This window comes from Setaria italica, chromosome I (genome assembly GCF_000263155.2).
Source record: "Setaria italica strain Yugu1 chromosome I, Setaria_italica_v2.0, whole genome shotgun sequence".
Classification (NCBI taxonomy): domain Eukaryota; kingdom Viridiplantae; phylum Streptophyta; class Magnoliopsida; order Poales; family Poaceae; genus Setaria; species Setaria italica.
Window position 1 is genome coordinate 38210232 of NC_028450.1, and position 11203 is coordinate 38221434.

An 11203-nucleotide genomic window follows, 5' to 3' on the forward strand; every position below is an offset into this window, starting at 1 on the left:
CCAATGATGATGACGCATATGAACGCCCACGCTGACACACACACACACACACAGACAAAATCTGGTGTTGATTTTGTCATGTTGTTTGAAATTGTTAACTTGTTATGTAGCACATAAACTACTCTACCAGAACAGCATTCAGTTTGGTTTTGGCAAAATAGGCATTTTTGCCCTTGAACTTTACACCGTGGGTCAAGTTCGTCCTTCAACTTTTATATCGGCCAATCTAGTCCCTCAACTTTCATTTTTAGTCAAACTTGTCCTTGTACTAACATGGTGCTCCATGATGGCATGAGACTAATAAGAAAAGTCATTTTTGCCTTTAGTTTCTTCTTCCCCTCCTCAAGTGTACTTGTCGTTTAGATTAAATCCAGATAGCTTGATGGATCCTCTTCGTGTACCATGCACGCAGACTTCAATCTCAAGTTCTCAACACTAACCTCCATCGATCCATGATATGAAACGTCCGACGTGCACGCAAGCGCATCTATCTAGGACCTAGCTATTGCCCTGTACTATTATTATATATAATCCTTGCTCCTGATCCCAGAGATCAAGCAATTATATTTACTATGTCATCCAAAGTTCAGATCGGCAACCATCAAGAAGACCATGACATGGAGGGGAGTCCAAACGGTGACACAGCTGCAGCATCAAGTTTAAGATGCCGAGCTGAATGCAGCGCTGCCATTGCTTAGCTGTGGTTGGCACTTGACACTTGGAATTCTTCAGAAGGTTAACAATAAGAACAAACAAACTTGCGATAAGATCAGGAAGCTCAGCCTTTAGAAAGTTTATCACTTCACTTGCTTGGTTACAAACTCAAACATACACAGGGTCACTTAAGCAGGTGCTGACAATCAGGATTTGTACTTTTTAGCAAACAATACAGCATTCTCCAAGGAGAAATGAAAGCTGCTTGGTGATAATACAGCTCCAGATGCGTCATTGTGACTTAGCCCTTAAACTGCCACTCTCTACGGCACATGGGGCAAAGGGGTGTAGATGTTTGAGAATTGACCCACTTCAATATGCAGTGAAGATGATAAGCATGGTTGCAGGCACCCCAGATGAGCGGGCAATCGTCACCAGGGAACTTAAGTCAGGGCAGCAGCCCGTCAAATGCCATCCTGCATATGCCACATGTCTCATCTTGCTCATCCCACGTCCAAGAAGCTACCGCATGCCACTGAAGAATCTTGACCTTCATTGTGCTACCTGGTATGCAAAAAGCAAGGTACTTATCACCTTAAAAAATATATAAAAAGAAAAGGCCAAATGCTCAATGCAACTAGTGATAATCTAATATACAATTTCGACTAAAGCTGAGCACAACTGCTTGGAGACAATGCTCAATGCAACTACTAAGTATACAATTTCTACTAAAGCTGAGCACAACTGCACAAGACATGTTTTAGAATATCCTCCACTGTTATCTTTAAATTCTAGGTGCCAAAATTTAACATTTGTGGAACACACTACTCATACCTTTCAAAGTCTTGATCCTACCTGCAGTAACTAGAACAGTACAAGTAACTGAGAACTGAAGTGTAAAAGGGATTCTATATGGTTGTGACATTCTATATGCCTCACCAATCGGAACATCTTTCACAATAGGGTGTTCTGTGAGTTATGCCTCACCATTAATTTGACTCATGGCCACAATGAAAGCATATGTGATATATGTAATTCAAGTTGTAAACCCTCCATGCACTGAGATATACTGAATTTTCATTTTGATGTTGAACCAAAATGTTCAAGAATTCTCTTGCCTGCTATAAGCAATCAAATCCCAATGTTTCTGTCCATCGTTAGTTACTTATTGATGTTATTGATGCATAGTTGAGTGGTAAACCTATCCATGGTTCTGGTTCGGCCATGCAGACAAGATTGACTGGTATCAGGTTATGCCATAGGATTTGGGACTTGGAGTGGGGATGCAGTTCAATTGAACACCCATGCCCAGCTTTAAGTCCATCCCTACTGTATCAATTGAACTCCCATAGCCAACTCCAGTGGAGCATGCTTATCTGAACACCTGTTCTGATTTGTGAGCTAATCGCATGATTTATGGTGTTGTGCTCTTGTAGCTTCCTACCACAATTGCAAACTTAAGAGTATAAAAGATGCATTGTTAAAACTATTTTCCCATTTAGAATAGAGTTAATGAAATTCTCTTAGCATCATCACGCTCTGTTCAATTGTTTGAGTTGTCCCTGTGCAAGCACTTAGGGATATATTATTATTTCAAACTTGAAGCTAGCCTCAAGAGCAGGCACAAGAAGCAGAACACAGCGCAGATGCACAGATGCAGCAAACTCCATTTTTTTCAGATGCACAGAGCATATTGTTCAGAAGAACTAAGAACTGGCATAAATCTGAGAAAAAACACAAAAAAATACATCACAGATACAGTCTAAAGACCAGGAAACATGACATCAACTCCTAGAAGATCATGTATATGCCCAGGAATCCTCATCCTACATGACTGAAGTTACCATGGCAAAAAGCAAGAATTAGGAAAATGAAATAAAGGTCTAAAGACTATTTCCTTTACGAGATATAGATTTGTGATCCAAATTTCAGAAAAGTCATAACACAATCCTTAATAACTAACTACTTGAGGAAATGGAGTTCACCGTTCAGGATTGGGAAATGGAAGTCTGAGATCAAAGGGCTCCCTTGACGGCTTATACTAGAATCAAACTACAGCAGCGAGCATAAGCTGTCAGCTGTCACCGCACCAACAAACAAGAAGCATGGATCTGGTCATTGGTTGCCAAGTTCATCAGTGAGCAATTTCAAATGCAGGCATGGACTCCATGTGTGTGCTTCCAAGGACTACTTGTAAGCAAGAGTAGTATACTCTGTAGGACAGGAATAAGATGGAAGTCGATTTGTCTAGGAATGGAGTAGTCAGTTGAGTCCAAGATTAAAGTTGAGAAACTAGATATTTCTGTTCATGTGTCACAATTGCTGTTGAAAATACCTTGTCCTGAACAACTAGATTCTGTTCTTCCAACCCTGAACTTCGACTACAGCTCTTCCTCCAAAACCAATACTGAAAAAATGGCTACACAAAACTTGCCGTTTAATCAGAGATCAGGCAGCCTTTTGCCCTGGGTCACAGCAACCATACGGTAGCCATAGCCCCGGTCCGAGAGAATGGTTTCTGCATCTCGAGAAGGCCAGACAGAGACAGAGCAGCGAACGTACCTATGATGGGAGAGCAGAGCACCCTAACGGCACCTCACCAGCGGGCGCCCCCGTTTATTTCACGGCGAAACCTGCCACCGGCCGCCACCCGCCAGCGCCGCCCGGACAGAGGCCCCGTCGTCCTGCCGGCGGCGAGCAGCTTTTCCCCGCGCCGCCCGGACTGAGGCTTGAGCCTGACCGCACGTGGTGAACCAAAAATCCACCGCGCCGCTGACGCCGCGGGCCCGCGCTCCTTGTAGCGTTAATGGGCCGGCAGCAAGCCAACCAAGCTCACAAACCCGGCCCAAGCGAGCCGACAACACACGGGGTCGGGGCGTCGGGCACCGCGACCGCCTCTGCGCGCGCCGCCGCCGAAATGCTCAGCCTCAAACCGCGCCTCCTCTCCGCTCTCCGCGCCGCCGCCCCTCTCCCAGCCACCTCCCTCCACCGTCTCTCCCTGTCCACCAACGCCGCCGCCGCCGCCGCCACACCGCCCACCGGATTCCTCGCCAACGACTACCTTGTCGCCAGCTGCGGCCTCACGCCAGCGCAAGCCCAGAAGGCCTCCAAGTACGTATCCCGCCTCAGCTCCCCCGTCAAGCCAGACGCCGTGCGCGCCTTCCTCGCCGGCATCGGCCTCGCCGAAGCCGACGTCGCTGCGGCAATCGTCAGCTACCCGCCGCTCCTCAGCTGCAAGGTGGATGAAACCCTAACCCCCCGCATCGCCCAGCTCCGCGAAATCGGCCTCTCGCCTCCCCAGATCTCCCGGCTCGTTACCGTCGCCCCTGAAGTCTTATTTAGCCCTGTCAAGATCTCCCGGCTCGCGTTCTACCTCTCATTCTTGGGATCTTTTGACAGGGTGCACTCCGCCCTAAACAGGAGCAGCTACCTCCTCCGTTCAGACCTTGAGACTGTTGTGAGGCCCAACATAGCATTCCTGCAGCAGTGTGGCCTGACTGACTATGATATTGGCAAGCACTTTTTGATGCGCTCGAGGATCCTCCTGACGGAGCCACAGCGTGTGAAGGAAATTGCAGCGCGTGCTGAGGAGCTCGGTGTGTCACGCAACTCTTTGATGTTCAAGCATACCCTGCTCACCCTCTACGGTTTAAATGCTGGGAGGCTCAGTGCAAAGCTCAGTTTCCTGAAGAAGGTTATCGGATGCTCTGAGGCTGAGCTGGGCTATGCGGTGCGCAAGATGCCAGCAATTCTAACATATTCAGAGAGTAAGATAGGCCGCACTGTGGAGTTTCTGAAGGTGGAGGTTGGATTGGAACCTTCGTACGTCTTGCACAGACCAGCAATGTTCGGTTATAGCATTGAAAGGCGGCTAATGCCCCGGCATTGTGTCTTAAGGATTCTGAAGGCAAAGGGGTTTCTGAGCAAAGAGATTGACTTTTTCAGCACAATTTGTACAACAGAAGAGGTTTTTGTTGAAAAGTTCCTTCTCCCTTATAACAAGAGTGTTCCAGGGCTCATAGAAGCTTACGCCTCTGCTTGTAGAGGCCATGTAGCCACTGAACTATGACTGAGATTTTGAACTAGAAATGTTGGATATCAGTTATGTCTTGCAAGTTGATATCTGTTGATGTGATATCTGCCTTTTCGCTTTAGACAGGATATATGGTTATCAGAGTACTCATTCTGTTATTATGCTTGCACGTTAATATCTCTGAAGTGCCCAGAAGAACTAAATTTGGTTCCCTGCTAAGTTATTATATGGCTGATGAATTATAGATCTGACTATGTTAGTACGATACTGACCGCTTACTGCTATGTAGTATACTAGTATGTAGTCAATACACCTTATGAATTTTGACATGTATTATGTAACACTGCGCATCGTTCTCAGTTTAGTAGAAATATCCTTCTTTGGCAAGGGACTCGTTTCATTGCTTTGTTGGAACTTTAGTTTTTTTAACATTTAGAGTGTTACAATAGCAATCAACATGCTCCAGCTGTCCAGCTCAATGCATGTTCTTGTTGCCACTGTTGTCCTTGAGTTGGAATTGCTGTTGTTATAGCTCAAACGGATGTTTTGACTGCTGTTTCCATCCTTTTTCTGGGACTAATTTCCATAGTTGTAACTTCTGTCATTATATAATGCAAGGCAGAGCTCCCGCCATTATCTGGGAAAGTAACACAGGAGGGAATGATGAAAGCATACTGAGCTAAATAAGACCATTTTATGTGGATAAGCAGGTTGTTGACTATTTATGAATTATCTCCATACCAAATACATGTGGAATGTTGTGTGCTGTATATTGGGGGTACATTGCATCCACAAATGTTTAATCATATGACCTGTTATAGTTATAAGGTGCGGGTAAAAAAACAAGAAAGCCCATATTGCCTATTTGTAGGTGTAGCAGCTGTTTGCTGGGCAAGTCTGTAGTATGTACTGAGCTTAGAAGTTAGAACACAAGCTACTTTTACAGGATGCATGTGTGGCAAGTGAGCTGTTAGCCTGTTAGACGATCAGCAGGCCGGCGGCAAGAGGATCTCACGCTGATGGAGAATGGAGATGCTATGTGTTCCTGATAGCAAAATGTAATATAGCTCTGGCAAGTTGCTTGTACTGGTGTGTTGATTGTGGACTTGTGGTGAGCTCCGGCTGGGGGTCTGCTGAAGTGCTAAGCGCTGCCTTGCTTCATCGTGCCTTTTCCATTTAACAAAAATGTTGTGTCTCTCCTGGATGATGACCCTGAAATTAATTCTCATTTCTGTTGTCGCTGGAGGCTTGGAGCCTTGGTGGAATGCAGAGTGAGACTGTGACTCTGTGAGGTATAGATACTCTTTTGGATGGCTCGTCGAAAGTGTAAATAGGATGCATCATGTATGGTCTGAAAGGAAGCAAGTTATTTCAAAAAGAAAGGAAGCAGGAAGCAGCCTGTCAGAGTTTCTGGACAGTTAATACTTGAAGGAACCCAACTTCTTTTGCACAAACTTGCCTCGTGTCAGACTGGTGAAGTAGTAAGCATTGGATAGATTTTAATCGTCTGATTTGAACCGTATACAGACTGGTGAGTATGACCAGCACAATTTGGCCGTCAGGACCTCAGGACCAAATCACACCTGGTTCAGTTGCGCCCCTCCACACCACTCCGCCACCGCCGCTGAACGCAGCTCCGAACATTCGATCGAAATAATCTGACTTCCATTCGGGAAAGCGGACATGCTAGTGCCTGGTGGACATCCGATGGAAATTTTCGTCGGGTGTTCCATCGCAAGATTGAAAATAAACTACTACAACACTAGATATCACTACTTGCCATATAACAAAAAACATGTATTAAAATGACTATACCGTTCGATTGTAGAATAGAAAATCCCGCCCTAACATGATACAAATGTTTCATGCAACATCAGCGAAGAGTGGTAGCAAGCAGAAATAAAATTTGCAACATCAACACATACCTTTTTGAACATTTAAAAATTATAATCATAATATTTTAAAACTACAGTTGTAACATCATAAAATCTTTTTTAATAAAAATATCTATGAAACAAAACGAATTAGTTAATTAGACTAAAAAGGTGCAACATGATAAATCAACTATTAAAATATCTAGAATAACTTTTTGCAACATACAGTTGTTTTTAAAATAATTATTGCAATATTAATACTCAACTGAAATCTTCTGCAACATCGTCATGTACTTATCGTAATAAAAATACATATTGAAAATTCCACCGTAACATTCATCCTTTAGGGTTGGAGCGCCTCTCACGTTGAAACATCATCGCGTGACTGTCGCAACAAAAAGAAAAAAGAAAAATCACACCGCAACATAGTCGCTACGATGGGGTGTCCCATTTTTGTCGGAGTATCGGACGCCCTATCTATTTACCGTTCGGAAAATCCAAGATATCGGACTGAATCAAACCCCAACCCCCACCCCATTGGTCCATTCCGATCCTCCGTCGGCCGGACGCGGGCGCATCCACGCGCGCCACCGCCGCCTCCGCCTCCGCCTCCATGCTGCGCCACCAACTCCAAGAGCGACTTCTTCCCGCCCTCCGTGCCGTCAACCCCCTTCACCACCGCCACCTCTTCAGCACCAGCTCCGGCCGATTCGTCGTCGAGGACTACCTCGTCGACACATGCGGCCTCACGCCAGCGCAGGCCCGGAAGGCCTCCAAGTACCTCCCCCACCTCAAGTCACCCGAGAAGCCCGACGCCGTCCGCGCCTTCCTCACCGTAGCCGGCGTATCCGAAGCCGACGCCGCCACCGCAATCACCAGGGACCGCGCGGCTCCTCTGCTGCAGTGTCGACAAAACCCTAACCCCGCAGTTCGCCCGGCTTCGAGAATTTGGCTTGTCGCCTGCTGAGATCTCCCGCTTCATGACCATCTTCCCCAGAATCAGCCCCCTCATGGTCTCCCGGCTCGCGTTCTATCTCTCCTTCCTCGGCTCATACGACAATGTGCACACCGCGATCAGGAGCAGCGGCTACCTCCTTTCCACACACGTTGACAATGTGGTCAAGCCCAACATAGAGCTCCTGCTGCAGTGTGGCCTAACTCCTCGTGATGTTGCCACCCTCTGCTCGCGTGTTGGGGTTCTGTTCACCGAGGAGCCAGAGCGTGTCAAGGAAATGGTGGCTCGTGCCGACAAGCTCGGCGTGCCCCGCAACGCTGGGATGTTCAAGCGAGCCCTGCAGACCGTCCACAACCTGAATCCCAGAACGATTAGTGCGAAAATGGATTTCTTGAAGAAGGCTCTTGGATGCTCCGAGTCCGAGTTGGCCATTGCAGTATGCCAGATACCGACCCTTTTGACTACCTCAGTGGGCAAGCTGGGCCGCACGGTGGAGTTCCTGAAGGTGGATGTCGGGTTGGAGCCAGGGTTCATAGTGCGCAGGCAGCGCCTATTCATTTACGGCCTGGAGAAGCGGCTAATTCCCCGGCATTATGTCATCAAGGTTTTGAAGGCAAAGGGGCTTGTGAAAAAGGATATTGACTTTAAGGGTCAGTTTGGCACAGCTCCTCCTGGCTCCTGGCTCCGGCTCCTTCTGACGGATCCCTGTTCAATTGTTTTTCTCTCTCCTCTCCCTCCCTCTCACAGCCGCCTGTGGCTCCTCCAGCTCTAGCTCCTGGGGCCTCGCTACAGTGTAGGAGCCGGAGCCCCACGGAGCTTGGTCAAACTGGCCCTAACTACGTGGCTTCTTTTAACTTTTAACTGAGAAGAGGTTTACGGAAAGGATGCTAGAGCGCCACAAGGAGAGTGTTCCAGGGCTGGCAAGTGCTTATGCTGCTGCTTGTGCAGGGAAAGTTCCTTCCGAAATCATACTGTGAGAGCTTTGAATGGGAATAATGGTCACCTGTTCTGCCCCTTAAGCTGCCATAAATTGGTACATTAGCATTTTTTAATCATGTCACTTAATGCAAGGTTACAGATTGTGTGTTTAGGCTTATTACCTGATGTCTCTGAAGCATTTTGAATGATCTGATCTGGCTCTATATTGCTCTTGTTAGCTGCTTTCCGAATCTTAATGTTTTTTCCTGCAGAGGTTCTGAAGTCAAGGCGGCTGATGCCCCGTCATTATGTCATAAAGGTTCTGAAGTCACAGGGGTTTGTGAAATTTTTTTTTGACTGTTTCAGCGTGGTTCGTTTAAATGAGAAGAGATTCACAGAGTTCCTTGACTGTCACAAGGAGAGTGTACCAGGGTTGGCCAGCATTTATGCTGCTGCCTATGCAGGGGAAGTTCCTGTTGTGATCAAATCATGAGAGCTTGAAATGGACATGTTGATTGAATGCCCAGTGCCTCTTATACTGACATATATTGGTACATTAATATATTATTTGATTTAATTTAGGCAAGATCTAAGCTTATACCTTGATGTCTCTGAAGGATTTTGAATTATCTTGTCCAGATCTATATTGCTGTTCTTGTACTGCTTTTATAAACATTAATGATTTTGCCTGCTACTTGCTTTAATAGAATTTGTTCCTCCAAACTTGAATCTGCTGAAGTATTTTGATAGCTGATGAATCTAGAAATGAGAACTGTCTTTTTGGTCACCTAGTTCCTTTTAATATGTACATCATCAGTTTAGGCGTATCCGCGTATAGATGTGCATGTTAATATTACCATTTTTTATGATTAGCCTAGTCACCATACTTGGTTACTTATAGATGTTGCTCATAGAGCGGTCTTCTGCATGTGCGTTTTCTCCTTTGGTTTTCTGATTCGAAGTCATGAGACTTCTGTCAAAATTTTCCTCAAGATCAGTTTGATGGAGTTCTCCTGGTTAGGATGAAAATGTAATTTTTATTCCAGAACTTTTCATCGATTGGTCTGTGAGAAAACCTACGACATTTTCTGGCAACTTGCTAATGTTCAGGCAGGTGGTGGCCACAGAGGTGGGCTTAAGTTTGGAAACTATGGCCTGGGTTTGTCCCTCAGTTTGTCCAATGCTGGGATGGCCAGCATGGTGAGAATGAGCTCGTTGCTGCTGAGGTTTCACGGTGTGTTGACTTCCTGACATGGTGATTTCTAATTTGCTTTTAAGCCAAGTACATACTAGGCAGAACCACAGTTCTTCTGTATTGCTTAGAATTCTGTTTGGCACGACAGCATTATATAACAGAGATACTCCAGGAGAAAGGATTGACATGGAAAGACCAGAAATTCTGCACAATGCTCACGGTTTCTGACGAGTGGTTTTGATCCAGGTATACAAATATTCGTATGGATATCCATCCAGGTCTTGCTGATGCCATATGTTGTAATGCTCTTTATCTTCACTGAGTAACCTTTGGTAGTTTTTTTTATGTCTATTAGGAACTGTTCACCATATTTACTGTTTGAAGATGGTGTATATATTAAGTACTGGAATTGTGGAAAGAGATGTAGGGTCCTTAGCTTTTGCACTTCGACATGCGTATTTGACTGTAACTTACAGATTTACAGCTATATTTGTGCATCACCTCATGAGTGTTAGGTGTATGTGGTATCCAGAATGATGGTTCGGTTTGAAATAGATCCATCAGTTTCTTCTGTGTTTGATTCTCTTTTAGAGTAGTTCCTTGCATGGTCAGTTTTCCATCTTTGCACCATGAATCCGTGATCGTTTTCTTCAGCTCGGAGAAAATTAAAGATAATCAGATATAAATTAGTACATCTGCTGATCTGCATGAGTGCTGGCTTACGGCTTACCTTTTGGCTGTACATTGAAATGGTTTTGAACCATCCCGTTGCTGCAAGGCGAGCTGAACAGCCAAATGCCATTTCGATCAGGTTCCCAGTAGAAAAATTGTTGTCTGATTGTCTCTTGTGTGCGGTTTATTAATTTTTGGCTGTTTGTACTACTGGAATGGCAACATTCAAGCTGTAGGCCTGTAGCTAAAAAGCTACACTATACATCGATTTCTGAACTGTGCAGTTTGTCTTGTACGAGTTCTCCCAGTGTTGACAGAGAAACTTGAATTAACATTTTTCGCTCACTCCTGGACTCAGGCCTTTCAGTTTGAGGCTTGGTATTAAATTTTAGACTAACGTATATATGTCTTGAAATAAAAATAGGATTCAGTTCCCTGCAAAATACGAGATTTCAAGATAATGAGTGGTACCTCTTGTTACCTTTTGATAGGCTCAGCTCCAGTTCCCTCCAGTCCTGTTATCATGAAATCCCCTTCAATGGTAGTAGTTCATACCGTGACATTCAGCAAAACTTGGCAGCTTCTGCTCGTGACACTAAATGTTGTGTTGTTGCAACTGCAGAAATGAACGATCGCATATGGTTTAGCTTGGAGCTTTTAAGTCGCGGCGGAAGCAGTTAGCAACTGTTTGATGTTAAATAATGCGATTTTTCTTTAACATGTCTCCTACTATTAGCAGACTTTTAAGGCGTGTTTGGATAGCAGGTGCTAAATTTTAACACCTGTCACATCGGATGTTTGACACTAATTAGGAGTATTAAACATAGTCTAATTACAAAACTAATTGCACAACTCCTAGGCTAAATCGCGAGACGAATCTATTAAGCCTAATTAATCCATCA

At 45.1% G+C, this 11203-nt stretch overlaps 1 protein-coding gene across 1 annotated transcript; it reads left to right on the forward strand.

Annotated features, from left to right (window-relative positions):
• Window positions 1-3216: 3216 nt before the first annotated feature.
• LOC101767648 (transcription termination factor MTEF1, chloroplastic) lies at window positions 3217-4789 on the forward strand. The gene has a single exon (XM_012845658.2). It carries the CDS (start codon window positions 3461-3463, stop codon window positions 4721-4723), a length of 1263 nt encoding a protein of 420 aa, XP_012701112.2. The 5' UTR covers window positions 3217-3460; the 3' UTR covers window positions 4724-4789.
• The last annotated feature ends 6414 nt before the right edge of the window (window positions 4790-11203 follow it).

Excerpts from the sequence above, each read along its gene's own strand:
- LOC101767648 (XM_012845658.2), top strand. The coding sequence starts at position 3,461 with ATGGGCCGGCAGCAAGCCAACCAAGCTCACAAACCCGGCCCAAGCGAG.